This window comes from Hylobates moloch, unplaced genomic scaffold (assembly GCF_009828535.3).
Source record: "Hylobates moloch isolate HMO894 unplaced genomic scaffold, HMol_V3 SCAFFOLD_12, whole genome shotgun sequence".
NCBI lineage: Eukaryota > Metazoa > Chordata > Mammalia > Primates > Hylobatidae > Hylobates > Hylobates moloch.
The window spans coordinates 66,376,786-66,390,407 of NW_026652287.1; the positions used below are offsets into that span (position 1 = coordinate 66,376,786).

At 40.4% G+C, this 13,622-nt stretch overlaps 2 protein-coding genes and 1 non-coding gene across 10 annotated transcripts in view; 2 read left to right on the forward strand and 1 right to left on the reverse strand.

Moving 5' to 3' along the window:
- HELB (DNA helicase B) overlaps window positions 1-3,582 on the forward strand; it is a 38,449-nt gene extending 34,867 nt beyond the window's left edge. For both annotated transcript variants that reach the window (XM_032170672.2, XM_058425641.1), the window contains exon 13: window positions 999-3,582. In XM_032170672.2, the coding sequence (XP_032026563.1) occupies window positions 999-1,100 (102 nt within the window). In that variant the 3' untranslated portion in view covers window positions 1,101-3,582. The remainder of the gene's footprint in view (window positions 1-998) is intronic.
- A 5,104-nt stretch (window positions 3,583-8,686) lies between these two features.
- Window positions 8,687-8,790, forward strand: LOC116479808 (small nucleolar RNA U13). Its single transcript, XR_004251112.1, has one exon. It is a non-coding gene; the product is annotated as a small nucleolar RNA U13 (small nucleolar RNA).
- Window positions 8,791-10,386: 1,596 nt separating this feature from the next.
- The window catches only part of GRIP1 (glutamate receptor interacting protein 1), a 715,306-nt gene continuing 712,070 nt past the window's right edge, over window positions 10,387-13,622 (reverse strand). For 5 of the 7 annotated variants that reach the window (XM_058426061.1, XM_058426059.1, XM_058426058.1 and 2 more), the window contains one exon: window positions 10,387-12,206. In XM_058426061.1, coding sequence (XP_058282044.1) covers window positions 11,979-12,206 — 228 coding nt within the window. In that variant the 3' untranslated portion in view covers window positions 10,387-11,978. The remainder of the gene's footprint in view (window positions 12,207-13,622) is intronic. The other 2 variants (XM_058426055.1, XM_058426056.1) reach the window with 1 other exon arrangement.

A 13,622-nucleotide genomic window follows, 5' to 3' on the forward strand; every position in this document is an offset into this window, starting at 1 on the left:
AGATTATTTCAGTAACCTGGGTAAAACGAGGAGGTTCTAACATTAGGTAGTAGCAATGGGGATGGAGAAGAGATGCTAAGGATAGAGCTGATGGGACTTAATGATCAGTTGGATTCAGGTGGGGTTGGGCCTGAGGATAACTCCAAGACTTCTGGCTAAGGCATACAGGTGGATCCAGCACCATTAACCAGATTGGGAAAAGAGGCTGAGGGTCATCTTCTTTTTCCCCTCTTGGACAGTAGAATGCCTGCTGATTCTAAGTTCCATTCTGTACCCCAGGTCAACTCTTTGATAGAATTTCCATCTCAGGAAAACATCTTTTTCTGAAACTAAACTTGTCATCTCTTACAGAGGTCCTGGAATAAGGCTTTTGACATGAGCAGAAAAGAGAGGCAATTCCAAAAAAGACCCTTTTCCTATAATTGAATTGTGCTTACTCTTTTCATTTCTTTATGGTGGTGAAACTTCATCATGACGATACTGGCCCACTTCAGAATCATCAATAGCACAAAGAATATGACTGTGGCATTGCAATGTTTTATCTTACGCATCCAGAACTGACTTCATGGGCAGGCAACATGGGCAGTCCTCCAAGACTCAGGCCCACACTTTAAAAAAAAAAAAAAAAAAAAAGTTCTGTAATCACCATCTTGAAATTCTTAATTTTGAACAAGGGGCCATCATTTTAATTTTGGACTGGGCTGCCAAATTATGTAGTGGGCTCTGTCTACACCTTTAGAAGTTAGACACATGTACTAATTCAGTACATAGTTACTTCTAAATGCCAGACCCAGAGCTGGGTGCTGGAGATACCACAGTGAGCAAAGCAGATGTGATCCTACAAGGAGCTGATAGCCAATTGCTTTGGTTGCTCAAGCCTTTCAAGGGTTGGGGAAGGTGCATGATTTCTTTTTCTGAAGCGGAAGGAATACAAGTACATAGGGTAGACTGACGACATTTTTACCAAATTAACTTTGTTATTTTAATTTTTCTAACAGGTGGGAGAATCTCCACAAGTGTCTTCCAGACTTCAGAATTTGAGACTGAATAATTTAATTCCCAGGCAACTTTTCAAGCCCACAGATAATCAAGAAACTTAGTTTTATTTCAAATTGTTCAGAGTAACTATTTTTTTTTATTGGAGACAAAATGAACATCGTAACGTCAAAGTACCAAGATAAAACAGTTGCCTATAACTGGAGTTTTAAGGTATTTGTGTTAGCAAGTGTTTTAAATCCATTTAATCAAAGAAAATATTAATGATTTCAACACATGTCATCATGAGAACTGGTAGCACTGGACATAAGTGAAGAGATTAGATATTTTATATACATATATATTTTTATACAATTATGTACATTAAGCCGGGTGCGGTGGCTCATGCCTGTAATCCCAGCACTTTGGGAGGCTGAGACAGGTGGATCATCAGAGGCCAGGAGTTTGAGACCAGCCTGACCAACATGGTGAAACCCCATCTCCACTAAAAATGCAAAAATTATCTGGGTGTGGTAGCACACCCCTGTAATCTCAGCTACTCAGGAGGCTGAGGAAGGAGAATCGCTTGAACCCGGGCAGCGGAGGTTGCAGTGAGCTGAGATCACAACACTGCACTCCAGCCTGGGCAGCAGAGCGAGACTCCATCTCCAGGAAAAAAAAAAAAAAAAAGATGTACATTAAAACATGTATTTTTAGGATAATGCCTTCGTAACTTTGATGATCGTTGTGTGTTATCTTTGCCAATGGATTGAAGCAGTGGCAAAGAAAAGCTGTAATTACATCTGTTGATATTATTGACATGCCTCCTAGAATGTTGGAATGTGGTCATTTTACAAGACTGCTGCTCAATCCATCACTGCTGCCTGGGGCCCAGCGTACCTGGGACTTTTCCTTGGAAATGCTTTCTGAGTTGGAAGCACATTGTTTTGAATATGTTCTACTTATTTCTCTCTCAGAATGATTTGATTTTTAAATTTTTATTTACGTTAAATGGTAAAAGAAAAAGTCAAGAGGAAAAATGTATCTGTTAACCCATTTATGCCTAGTGCTCCATTATTGGGACACTAAACGTGAGAGTTATTTATATGCCACTGCTCAAGGTCATCACCAACGTCTGATTGCAAAAATTCAGAAAGTTGCAACCTCAGGCATAAATGGTTAATAACTTTATTGAGATATAATTCACATACATTTCACCCATTTTAAGTATACAATTCAGTGGCTTTTAGTATATTCATCGAATTGGACAACTACCATTATAATCAATTTTAGAACTTTTTTTTTTTTTTTTTTAATGATAGAGACAAGGTCTCACTATGTTTCCCAGGTTGGTCTCGAACTCTTGAGCTCAAGTGATCCTCCCACCTTGGCCTCCCAAAGTGTTAGGATTACAAGTGTGAGCCAGTGTGCCCAACCTGGAACATTTTCATACCCCACAAAGAAACCTCACACTCTGGCCGGGCGTGGTGGCTCATGCCTATAATCCCAGCACTTTGGGAGGCCGAGGCAAGCGGATCACCTGAGGTCGGGAGTTGGAGACCAGCCTGACCAACATGGAGAAACCCCGTCTCTACTAAAAATACAAAATTAGCTGGGCATGGTGGCGCATGCCTGTAATCCCAGCTACTTGGGAGGCCGAGGCATGAGAATCGCTTGAACCCAGGAGGTGGAGGTTGTGGTGAGCCGAGTCACTCCATTGCACTCCAGCCTGGACAATAAGAGCAAAACTCTGTTTAAAAAAAAAGAGAAACCTCACACTCATTAGCAGTAATCCCCTGACTTCCCCTGAATCCCTAGGTAACCTGATTTACCTAGTCCCAATAGACTTGCCTATTGTGGACATGTGGTTCTTTGTTCCTGACTTATTTGACTAGCATAATGTTTTCAGACTCCATCCGTGTTGTACCAGTAATGTGTCAGTGCTTCGTCTCTTTTATTGCCAAATAATATCCCAGTATATGGATAAAGGACATTGAATTTGTCCATTCATCAGTTGATGGACATTTATTTGGGTTATTTCCTACTTTTTGGCTATTATGAAATGCTGCTATGAACATCTGTGTGTAAGTTTTTATGTGGACATATGCTTTCACTTCTTTTGGGTATATAACTAGGAGTAGAATTGATGGGTCATATGGTAACTCTATGTTTAACATTTTGAGGTGCTGCCAGACTTTTTCCAAACCAGCTGCACCAATTTATATTCTCACCAGCAGTGTATGAGAGTTCCAGTTTCTCCCTATTCTCTGCATTGTTTATTATCATCTCTGACTTCTTGATTATAGCCATCCTAGTGGGTATGAAGTAGTATTTCATTGTGGTTTTGATTTGCATTTTTCTTATGGCTAGTGATGTTGAACAGCTTTCATGTGACTATTGGCCATTTGTATGTTCCCTAGAGAAATGTATATTCAGATCTTTTGCACACTTTTAAATTGGATATTTTTTCTTTTTATCACTGAAATCTGTATTAGTGAGGGTTCTCCAGAGGGATGGAACCAATAGGATATATGTGGATATAAAAGGGACTTTATTAGTGTATTAGTTAGGGTACCCTAGAGGGACACAACTAATAGGATATATATATGTGTGTATGTGTCGGGTGGGGGGGGGGAGTTTATTAAGTATTAACTTACAAGACCACAAGGTCCCACAGTAGGTTGTCTGCAAACCTGAGGAGCAAGGAGAGCCAGTTGGAGTCTCAGAACTGAAGAACTTGGGGTCTGATGTTTAAGGGCAGGAAGCATCCAGCACAGGAGAGAGATGTAGGCTGGGAGGATAGGCCAGTCTCGCCTTTTCACGTTTTTCTGCCTGCTTTATATTTACTGGCAGCTGGTTAGATTGTGCCCACCAGATTAAGGGTGGGTCTGCCCTCCCCAGCCCACTGACTCAAATGTTAATCTCCTTTGGCAACACCCTCACAGACACACCCAGGATCAACACTGCATCCTTCAATCAAGTTTACACTCAGTATTAACCATCACAATTAGAGAGAATTGGCTCACACGATTATAAAGCAAAGTCCCATGATAGGCTGGGGAAGGAGAGAAGCTGATAGCATGGCTCAGTCCAAGTCTGAAAGCCTCAAAACCAGGGACACTGACAGTGCAGCCCTCAGTCTGAGGCCAAAGGCCCAGCAGCCTCTGGGAAGCAATTGGTGCAAGTCCCAGAGTCCAAAGGTGGAAAAACCTGGAGTCTGGTGTCCAAGGGCAGAAGGAGAGGAAGTCAAGCATTCGGCACAGCACAGGAAGAAAGAGAGGGAGCAGACTCATCAAGCATGCTGCTTATCTCCGTTCGTCCACCTGCTATGTTCTAGCCTCACTGGCAGCCAACTGGATGGTGCCCACCTACACTGAGGGTGGGTCTTCCTCTCCCAGTCCACTGACTCCAATATCAGTCTCCATCAGCAACACCCTCACAGACACACATGGGAACAATGCTTCATCAGCCATCCAGGTGTCTCTCAATCTAGTTGACACCTAATATTAACCATCACAAAATGTAAGAATTCTTTATATTTTCAACATTTAAGTCCATTATCAGAAACATAATTTGCAAAATTTTCCTCCCATTCTGTGAATTTTATTTTAATTAACTTGATGGTATCTGATATGGTTTGGCTCTCTGTCCCTACCCAAATCTCATCTCACATTGTAACCCCCATGTGTCGAGGAAGGGTCCTGGTGGGAGGTGATTGGATCATGGGGGTGGTTTCCCCCATGTTGTTCTGGTGATGGTGAGTTCTCATGATAGCTGATGGTTTTAAAGTGTGGCACTCCCCCCCAACCCCCTTCTGCCACCTTGTAAAGAAGGTGCTTGCTTCTCCTTTACCTTTTGCCATGATTGTGGTTTTCTGAGGCCTCCCCAGCCATGTAGAACGGTGAGTCAATTAAACCTCTTTTCTTTATAAATTACTCAGTCTCAGGTAGTTCTTTATAGCAGTGTGAAAATGGACTAAGTGTCCTTTGAGGCCCAAGTTTTAAATTCTGATGATGACCAGTGTATCTATTTTTGTTGTTGCTGCTGCTTGTGCTTTTGGTGTTATATCCCAGAAATTATTGCCTATCCAAAGTCATGATGATTTACTACAATTTTTTCTTCTAATAATTTACAAGTTTTGGCTGTTACACTTAGATCTTTGATTCACTTTTAGTTAATATTTGTATATGGTGTGAGGTAGGGATCCCACTTTATTCTTTTGCATGTGACAATTCAATTGCTCAGCTCCATTTATTGAAGAGATTATTCTTTCCCCATTGAATTGTCTTGGTACCCTCGTCAAAAATTAGTTGACTGTAAATGTGAGGGTTTATTTATGGATTTTAAATTCTATTCAATTGATACATTCATCTTTTTTTTTTTTTTTTTTGAGAGACTCTTGCCCTATTGCCCAGGCTGGAGTGTGGTGGCTCGATCTCAGCTCACTGCAAGTTCCGCCTCCCAGGTTCATGCCATTCTCCTGCCTCAGCCTCCCAAGTAGTTGGGACTGCAGGTGCCCACCACCATGCCTGGCTAATTTTTTTTGTATTTTTAGTAGAGACGGGGTTTCACCGTGTTAGCCAGAATGGTCTCCATCTCCTGATCTCGTGATCTGCCCACCTCGGCCTCCCAAAGTGCTGGGATTACAGGCATGAGCCACTGTGCCTGGCCCGATTCATGCATCTTTTTTCTTTTTCTTTCTTTCTTTCTTTCTTTTTGAGTTGGAGTCTCACTCTGTCACCCAGGCTGGAGTGCAATGGTGCCATCTCAGCTCACTGCAACCTCCACCTCCTGGTTTCAAGCAATTATCATGCCTCAGCCTCCCGAGTAGCAGGCATGACAGGTGCCTGCCACCACGCCTGGCTAATTTTTTGTATTTTTAGTAGAGATGGGGTTTCACCATGTTGGCCAGGCTGGTCTCAAACTCCTGACCTCAGATGATCCACCTACCTTGACCTCCCAAGGTGCTGGGATTATAGGCGTGAGCCACTGCGCCCGGCCCATATGTCTATTCTAATGCCAGCACCATATTGTCTTTATTACTGTAGCTTTGTAGAAAGTTTTGAAATTAAGAAATGTGAGTCCTTCAACTTTGTTCTTCTTTTTCAAGTTTGTTTTGGCTATTATGGGTCCCTACATTTCCATATGAATTTTAGGATCTACTTGTCAGTTTCTGCAAAGAAGCAAACTGGAATTTTGTTGAAGAGTGTGTTAAACCTACAGATTTGGGAACTATTGCCATTTTAACAGTATTAAATCATGTGACTCATGAACACAGATGTCTTTCCATTTGCTGAGGAAAGACAGGCTGGAGTGCAGTCACGCAATCACAGCTCACTGCAGCCTCTACCTCTCAGGCTCAAACAGTCCAACCTCCTCAACCACCCCACCTCAACCACTCTTGTAGCTGGGACTACAGGCCTGCACCACCTCACCTGGCTAATTTTTGTATTTTTTGCAGAGATAGGGGTTCACCATGGTGCCCAGGCTGGTCTTGAACTCCTGGACTCAGGCAGTCTGCCCACCTCGACCTCCCAAAGTGCTGGAATTACAGGTGTGAGCCATCATGCTTGGTTCTTCTTTAATTCTTTGTAGTTTTCAGAGTATAAGTTTTGTATTTCTTTTATTAAATTTACAATGCTTTTTGTTCAATTTATTTCAAAATATTTAATTTTTTATCCTGTTGTAAATGGAATTATTTTCTTTATTTTGGTTCATTACTGCTACTATATAGAAATGCAATTGATTTTTATATATTGATCTTGTATCTTCCAACCTTGCTGAACTTGTTTATTAGTTACAGTAGGTTTTTAGCGGATTCCTTAGGATTTTCTATATGAGATCATATCATCTGCAAATAGAGATGCTTTTAGTGCCTCCTTTTTAATCTGTAGGCCTTTAATTTCATTTTCTTGCTAATTGCCCTGGTTAGAGACCCTAGTATATTGTTGAATAGAAGTGGCAAGAGTGAATATCCTTGTCTTGTCCATCATATTAGGGAGAAAGCATTAAATCTTCCACCTTTAACTGTGTTTGCTGTGGATCTTTCTTTTAAGTCCTTTATTGAGATGAAGAAATTCTCTTTTGTTCCTAGGTTGTTGTGTATGAAGGGACATTGAATTTCGTCAAATCCTTTCTCTATGTATTGAGATTATCGTGTAGTTTTTTCCTTTATTGTTGCAGTGTGGTAATTTTTGGATGTTAAATCAATCTCACATCCCTGGAGTAAATCTCACTTGGTCATAGTGTACAATCTTTTGTATGTGCTGCTGGATTTGGCTTGCTGGTTTTTTGTTGGGGACTTTTGCATCTAAATTCGTGAAAGATATTGGTCTGTAGTTTCTTTTTCTTGTGATGCCTTTGTTTGGTTTTGGTATCAGAGTAATAGTGACCACATAGAATGAGTTGTGAAATGTCCCCTTCTATTTTGGAAGAGTTTGTGAAGAATTAATATTAACTCTTCTTTAAATTAATCTGGCCCTGGGCTTTTCTTTGTGGGAAGTTTTTGCTTTGTTTTGTTTTTGTTTTTTGAGACGGAGTTTCACTCTTGTTGTCCAGGCTGGAGTGCAATGGCACGATCTCGGCTCACCGTAATCTCCACCTCCCAGGTTCAAGTGATTCTCCTGCATCAGCCTCCCAAGTAACTGGGATTACATGCATGTGCTACCATGCCCAGCTAATTTTGTATTTTTAATAGAGACAGGGTTTCTCCATGTTGGTCAGGCTGGTCTCGAACTCCCGAACTCAGGTGATCCACCTGCCTCGGCCTCCCAAAGTGCTGGGATTACAAGCATGAGCCACTGCGCCGGCATGGGAAGTTTTAAAGCTACTGATTAAATTTCTTTACTTGTTATAGGTGTATTTAGCTTTTCTATTTCTTCTTGAGTCAGTTTTGACAGCTTTTCTCTAGAAATTTGCTCATTTAATCTGTTTTTTAATTTTCTGACATACAGTTGATCATAGTATTCCTTTATGGTTTTTTAAATTTCTGTAAGGCTGGTAGTAAAGCCTCTGTTTCATTCCTGATTTTAGTAATTTGAGTCTCTTTTTTCCTTGATTTAGCTAAAAGTTTATGAATTTTAATCTTTTTAAAGGACCAACTTTTGATTTCATTGATTTTCTTTACTGTCTTCCTATTCTCTATTTCATTAATTTTAACTCTTGTCCTATTACTTTTAGGAGGGCCTCTTAAGGAGGGGTTGTATGCTGGCTTAAATTGAGGGTTGGTCAAAGTTCAAAAGCCTGGGGGAAGGAAGCTTAATATTTTCTCTAGATCAGTGAGTACAAGCAATTCAGCCAATCATTTATGAAGCAAAGAATGGTAATTTTCAGGGCAGTCTGTGTCTGATTTTGTTATAAGTAAATGGGGGAAGGGAGATGAACATCTGTGAGTCTTATCTAAGTCACCTGGGGAAGGATGGTTCTTTATAGTAAGCCATTTCCTGGAACACGCAGGCGATGGGCAGGGGGGTTACTACAACCTTATAGAAATAAAATTTCTTTAACTCTGCCTATATTTCAGAGTATAGGACTCAAGTAAAGCTTCATACTGTCAAGAAGAACTTGAAAATACCTTTTTTCCATAAAAACACAATGAAACTAATACTATGTAACAGAGTATTCCAAAGCACTAGTTCTTATATTATAAATGTACTATTGGCCAAAATACAAATAGCTGACCCAATTCAAAATTCTCTAAGATTTCATTAAGATCCTTTTGTAGTTCATAAGCCTGATGCATGGGTGTTCACGTGCATATGTGAGATGTGCCTCCCTCAAACCTTGTTATGGTTCTGGCCCATTACCGGTCTGTCATGAAAAAAAAAATTTCAGTAAAAGAGGATACTTCTAGTATCCTTTTTAAAATTTAAATTGGAAGCAAATAGTATTTCATCCCAGCATGTTAAAATTGCAAGGGTCATCTACCCCAGCTTACCATTTGCTAAACACCTATCAATCAGTCACCAGTGGAACACACATTTCCAATGCTAAAGGTGAACACACATTTCCACTGCTTGGTGAAAACCACTTTGCAACACTGGTGTTGGAAATTACTTCCTTATATTAAGCTGAAATCTACCTCATTGGAACCTCTGCTCATAAGTCCTGAGTCTTATATAGTTCAGACCTTGTCTCTTCTGCCCCATCTGGCTACTTATCTCCAGTTTCTTCTGCCAGTCTTCCAGTGGCATAGCTCCAAACCTTTTCATTTCATAGTTTGTCACTGCCCTTTTTAAGAGGACGGGTACTCAGAACTCATTGGCTGACCCTAGCTCTTCCTTTGGCCTGGTCACTGTATTTGAAAAGTGCTACCTGAAATCATAAGAGCTTTTTGGTTTTGTTTTTAACAGCCATTTTCTATTGTTGATTCATTTTAGTTTTGATTACAATTGAAATATCTGTCTTTCACATGAAATATAGCTTCTCATTTGCCTTTATTCACAAAATCTGTTCTAACTACACATTTCACTGGTTTCAGCCTCATGCTTGATGCAGAAGTGAGGAGAGTGCAATAACAATTTGAACAGTTGCTTGGATTTTTGCAATAATAGATCGTCAGCTGGGGTCACATGACTCTCATTGTGTTAGAAAATACTCTGCCTTTCAGAACGTAACCCTGGGCACACTGAATGCAGCTGTATAAAAATGAAATGTGAATTTTTAAAGATAGCATAATTAAAGTTTGTACATTTTAACAGTTTATGTAAATCTGCCTCATAGAATACATGTAATTTTCTCTGAGGTGGATGTTGTGATACTTGATCAATATTTGTCACCTACCGTAAATGTACCATTGGTCTTGGAGGTATTTCTGTGTGTGTTTTTAGCCCATTCTCATATATTTCACTCCTTATCTTCTGAATGATCCTTTGGTACAGACATGACCTTCAGTTTCAGGTAGAGAAGCTGACTCGTGAGTAAATGTCATACTACCAATAAGTACTGGAGCCTGAACTCAAACCCGGACTCAATTTCAATACCCAGGTTCCTACTCTTCAGTGGTGCTTCTCAGGTTGATAGGAAAACCTCTCACCTTTAGAAAATTATACAAAAATAAACACTGTGGCTGGATGTGGTGGCTCACGCCTGTAATCCCAGCACTTTGGGAGGCCAAGGTGGGTGGATCACGTGAGGTCAGGAGTTTGAGACCAGCCTGGCCAACATGGTGAAACTCCATGTCTACTAAAAATACAAAAACTAGCCAGGTGTGGTGGCGGGCGCCTGTAATCCCAGCTACTTGGGAAGCTGAGGTAGGAGAATCACTCGAGCCTGGGAGGCAGGGGTTGCAGTGAGCTGAGATTGTGCCAGTGCACTCCAGCCTGGGCAACAGAGTGAAACTATCATCTCAAAACAAAACAAAACATTGTGTAGGACTCAGGCTAGAACATTGAAATATATTCAAAACACCAATAATGCATATCCTCTTTATTTGGCTTTTTAAAATCACTGTTTATTCCATTTGGTAGAGGGTTTTATTTTTTCCATACAAATATTTGAACAATTTTGAAGTCCCCAAAACCATACATAGACGATAAATACCATGCTATTAAAGTATTAAATTTGTACAAAAATACTTTACAGTTTAATACTTGTTTGTTACAAATAAAAATACATATTTAAGTGACTCATGATCTTTTTTTCTTTTTTCTTTTAACATGATTCTGCTTTATACTTTCTTGCCCTGGCGGTTCTGAAATGTGATTGAAGTAATATTTTTTTTGCACAAAAAGAAAGGTGATTTTTATTTATTTCCTTAAACAAAGGACACAGTGTTCGAATGCTTTGCCTAGTAGTTGTTTGTTTGTTTGAATTATTGACCAAGATGAAAATGTTTGGAAAATAATCATTTCAATATGGAGAGTCTACCATCAATATACAGATCTATTTTTTTATATTCACCAAATAACAGTTATTAGTGTAGCTATTCAAAATATCTGAACAAATGAAAACAGTTGCTGACAAACAAACATTTAAAGCAACTGTTACAATTTATTGCTTTGAGGGATGGTAATAATTGGCAATGCATTTGTGAAAAATGTATTTACAATTTCGGTAAGTGGCATGGCTCAGAACAAAAGATAGTCCAGTGTCATTTTTAAGTACATGTGCTGTACACCCTCAATATTACCAGTTTTCAAAACATGTCAAGCAGTATGAGTTTGGTTTGCCTATCATTAAGATGAACCTCATTTTAATAGACTCTTCATTCTCTCAAGTTCTTAGTCTTGAATTTTAAAAATAAGATAATATAATTAATTCTCGTGTTTACTACACACTCTAATTAATTCATTATCAGAGATTTTCAGCTATTAAAAATGTGTCCTTAAAAAAAAAAACAGGTCACAAGACATATCCTGTTTGATAATTTGTTGCATAGGGAATAGCATACATCTTAGTTAAAATCATTCCTATACGTGGGCAAAACATTTACCACCACCTATTATGGTCTCCTACGTGCATCATTGCTGAAACATTTTAAGATGATAATTTTATACCTGTACCCCTCTCATTGTGGCAGTCCCAGCAGTTTACCAAACACTAGTTCTCCTAGTAGAGCCAGCCTATGAGAAGAAAAGCCTTGTTGGTCAAGTTCTTACATTAACGACTTCATAGTAAGAAACTGATTTCAAAGTGAATTAAGGAAATCATCATAGAGAATATTTTCAAACAGACGTTTCTCTTTTTAAAAAGTGATTGATAGTAAGGTGAACTTGTAAAAAATTTCCTCTGATGTTAATTGTAGAGTTCGGGGGACGGCCTATTTTTCTCTACTGTTGGGACTGGCAGGGCATTGCCCACCATATACCATAGTGGTCACCAAAAAAGAAACCTCTTCAACTTGAAAAGGGAAGTGAACATGAGCCATGAGAGAGATTTAAAAGACCCCTGTGCTTGCAGTTAATGCCACGTGATTATCTGTGCTTCAAATGTCACAGAAATCTTAAAGGGATTTTTAGCACCATGTAGATATTGTCTTTTGCCCTGCTTTATAAAAAGCGTTGCTATAGTGTATTGGTGGGTTCTCGTGTCTCCAAATTACCACCGTGGCTAGGCTGCTGGAGAAAAGCACTGTTCTGTTCACTCCAATCTCCTGGTAGACTCTGTTGTTCTATAGACTTCTGCGAAGCCAGTGGGTTTCTACTAATAACCAGGTCCAGCTTATTCCCGGATTCTGCTATGAGGGGCACAACAAGGCAGCAGTCAAAGTCTCTGGTTCGGACATGATTCACCTGAAAGGTCAAGAACAGCCATTGTGAATTATTGTAACCATAATTCCCAAAACCCAGAGTAACATTTCAGGTGCAACAAGTTGTTTGAAGTCATGAAGGTGCTAAAATGAGCGCCATGAGGTCTACGCTTGTGACTATGCTGTGACATGGCTACTGGCTCAATTGCCATTGTCTACTAGTAAATTGTAAGACTCTCGAGGGTAAGGAAGACATACACATCCTACCTATCCTCATGCGAAGGAGGTGGCCCCACCCACAGTGGGGGTGCTCCAAGTGCTGAATATTATCCCTAATTTACAGATGAGAAAAGCAAGGCACAAAGAGGTTAAGAGCTTTGCCTTAGATCAGTAGTTGGTAAGGGTCATAGAATGTAATCCCAGGCCAACTGGCTGATCTCAAAGCCTGTGCTCTGAATCACCATGCTGAACTACCTCTCCTACAAGTGAGCTCCACCAGGTGCAGTGGCTCACACCTGTCATCGCAGCACTTGAGGAGACCAAGACGGGAGGATCGCTTGATGCCAGGAGTTTGAGACCAGCCTGGGCAACATAGTGAGACCCTGTCTCTACTAAGAATAAGAAAATTTTTTTTAAAAAAATGAGCTTATCCCCTCTTCAGCTTACACATGCACCCATCTTCTTCCATTTCTCCTTCACCAACACAAGTTGTAAAAATCACCCACATGCCGGTTCTACTCCTTGACCTCCCATTCTCTCCTCAGTTTTTTCAGATCCCCCCTGACACATTGCACTGCTGGAAAATGACCCTACTTGTCAAATCCAGGAATATTCTGGAGTTTGCATCCTCCTTGGCGTTTAGCATTTGCCGCTCCTGACACCTCCTCACCCTTAAAACTCTCCTTCCTTAGTTCTACAACCCCACTTCGTTTTGATCCTTTTACCATTTTAACTGCTCGCTTTCAGTCCTTTCCTGCCTTTATTTCTTCCTGTCCTTTACATTTGGTTATTGTGGCCAGGTGCAGTGGCTCATGCCTGTAATCCCAGTACTTTGGGAGGCTGAGGTGGGCGGATCCCCTGAGGTCAGGAGTTCGAGACCAGCCTGCCCAAAATGGTGAAACTCCATCTCTACTAAAAATACAAAATTAGCCGGGCATGGTGGTGGGCGCCTGTAATCCCAGCTACTCGGGAGCTGGCTGAGGCAGGAGAATCGCTTGAACCTGGGAGGCATAGGTTGCAGTGAGCCAAGATCGCATTGCACTCCAGCTTGGGTGACGGGAGAAACTCTGTCTCACATACATACATACATACATACATACATACATACATACATACATTTTGTTACTGTTAGAATCCATCCTTGGTTCTGTTCTCTTCTTTGTTATAAGGCCACCAAGGGCAACTTGTCCTAAACCCCACCCTTCAGTATCCTAAATCTTTAACTCTGGCTCTAACATCT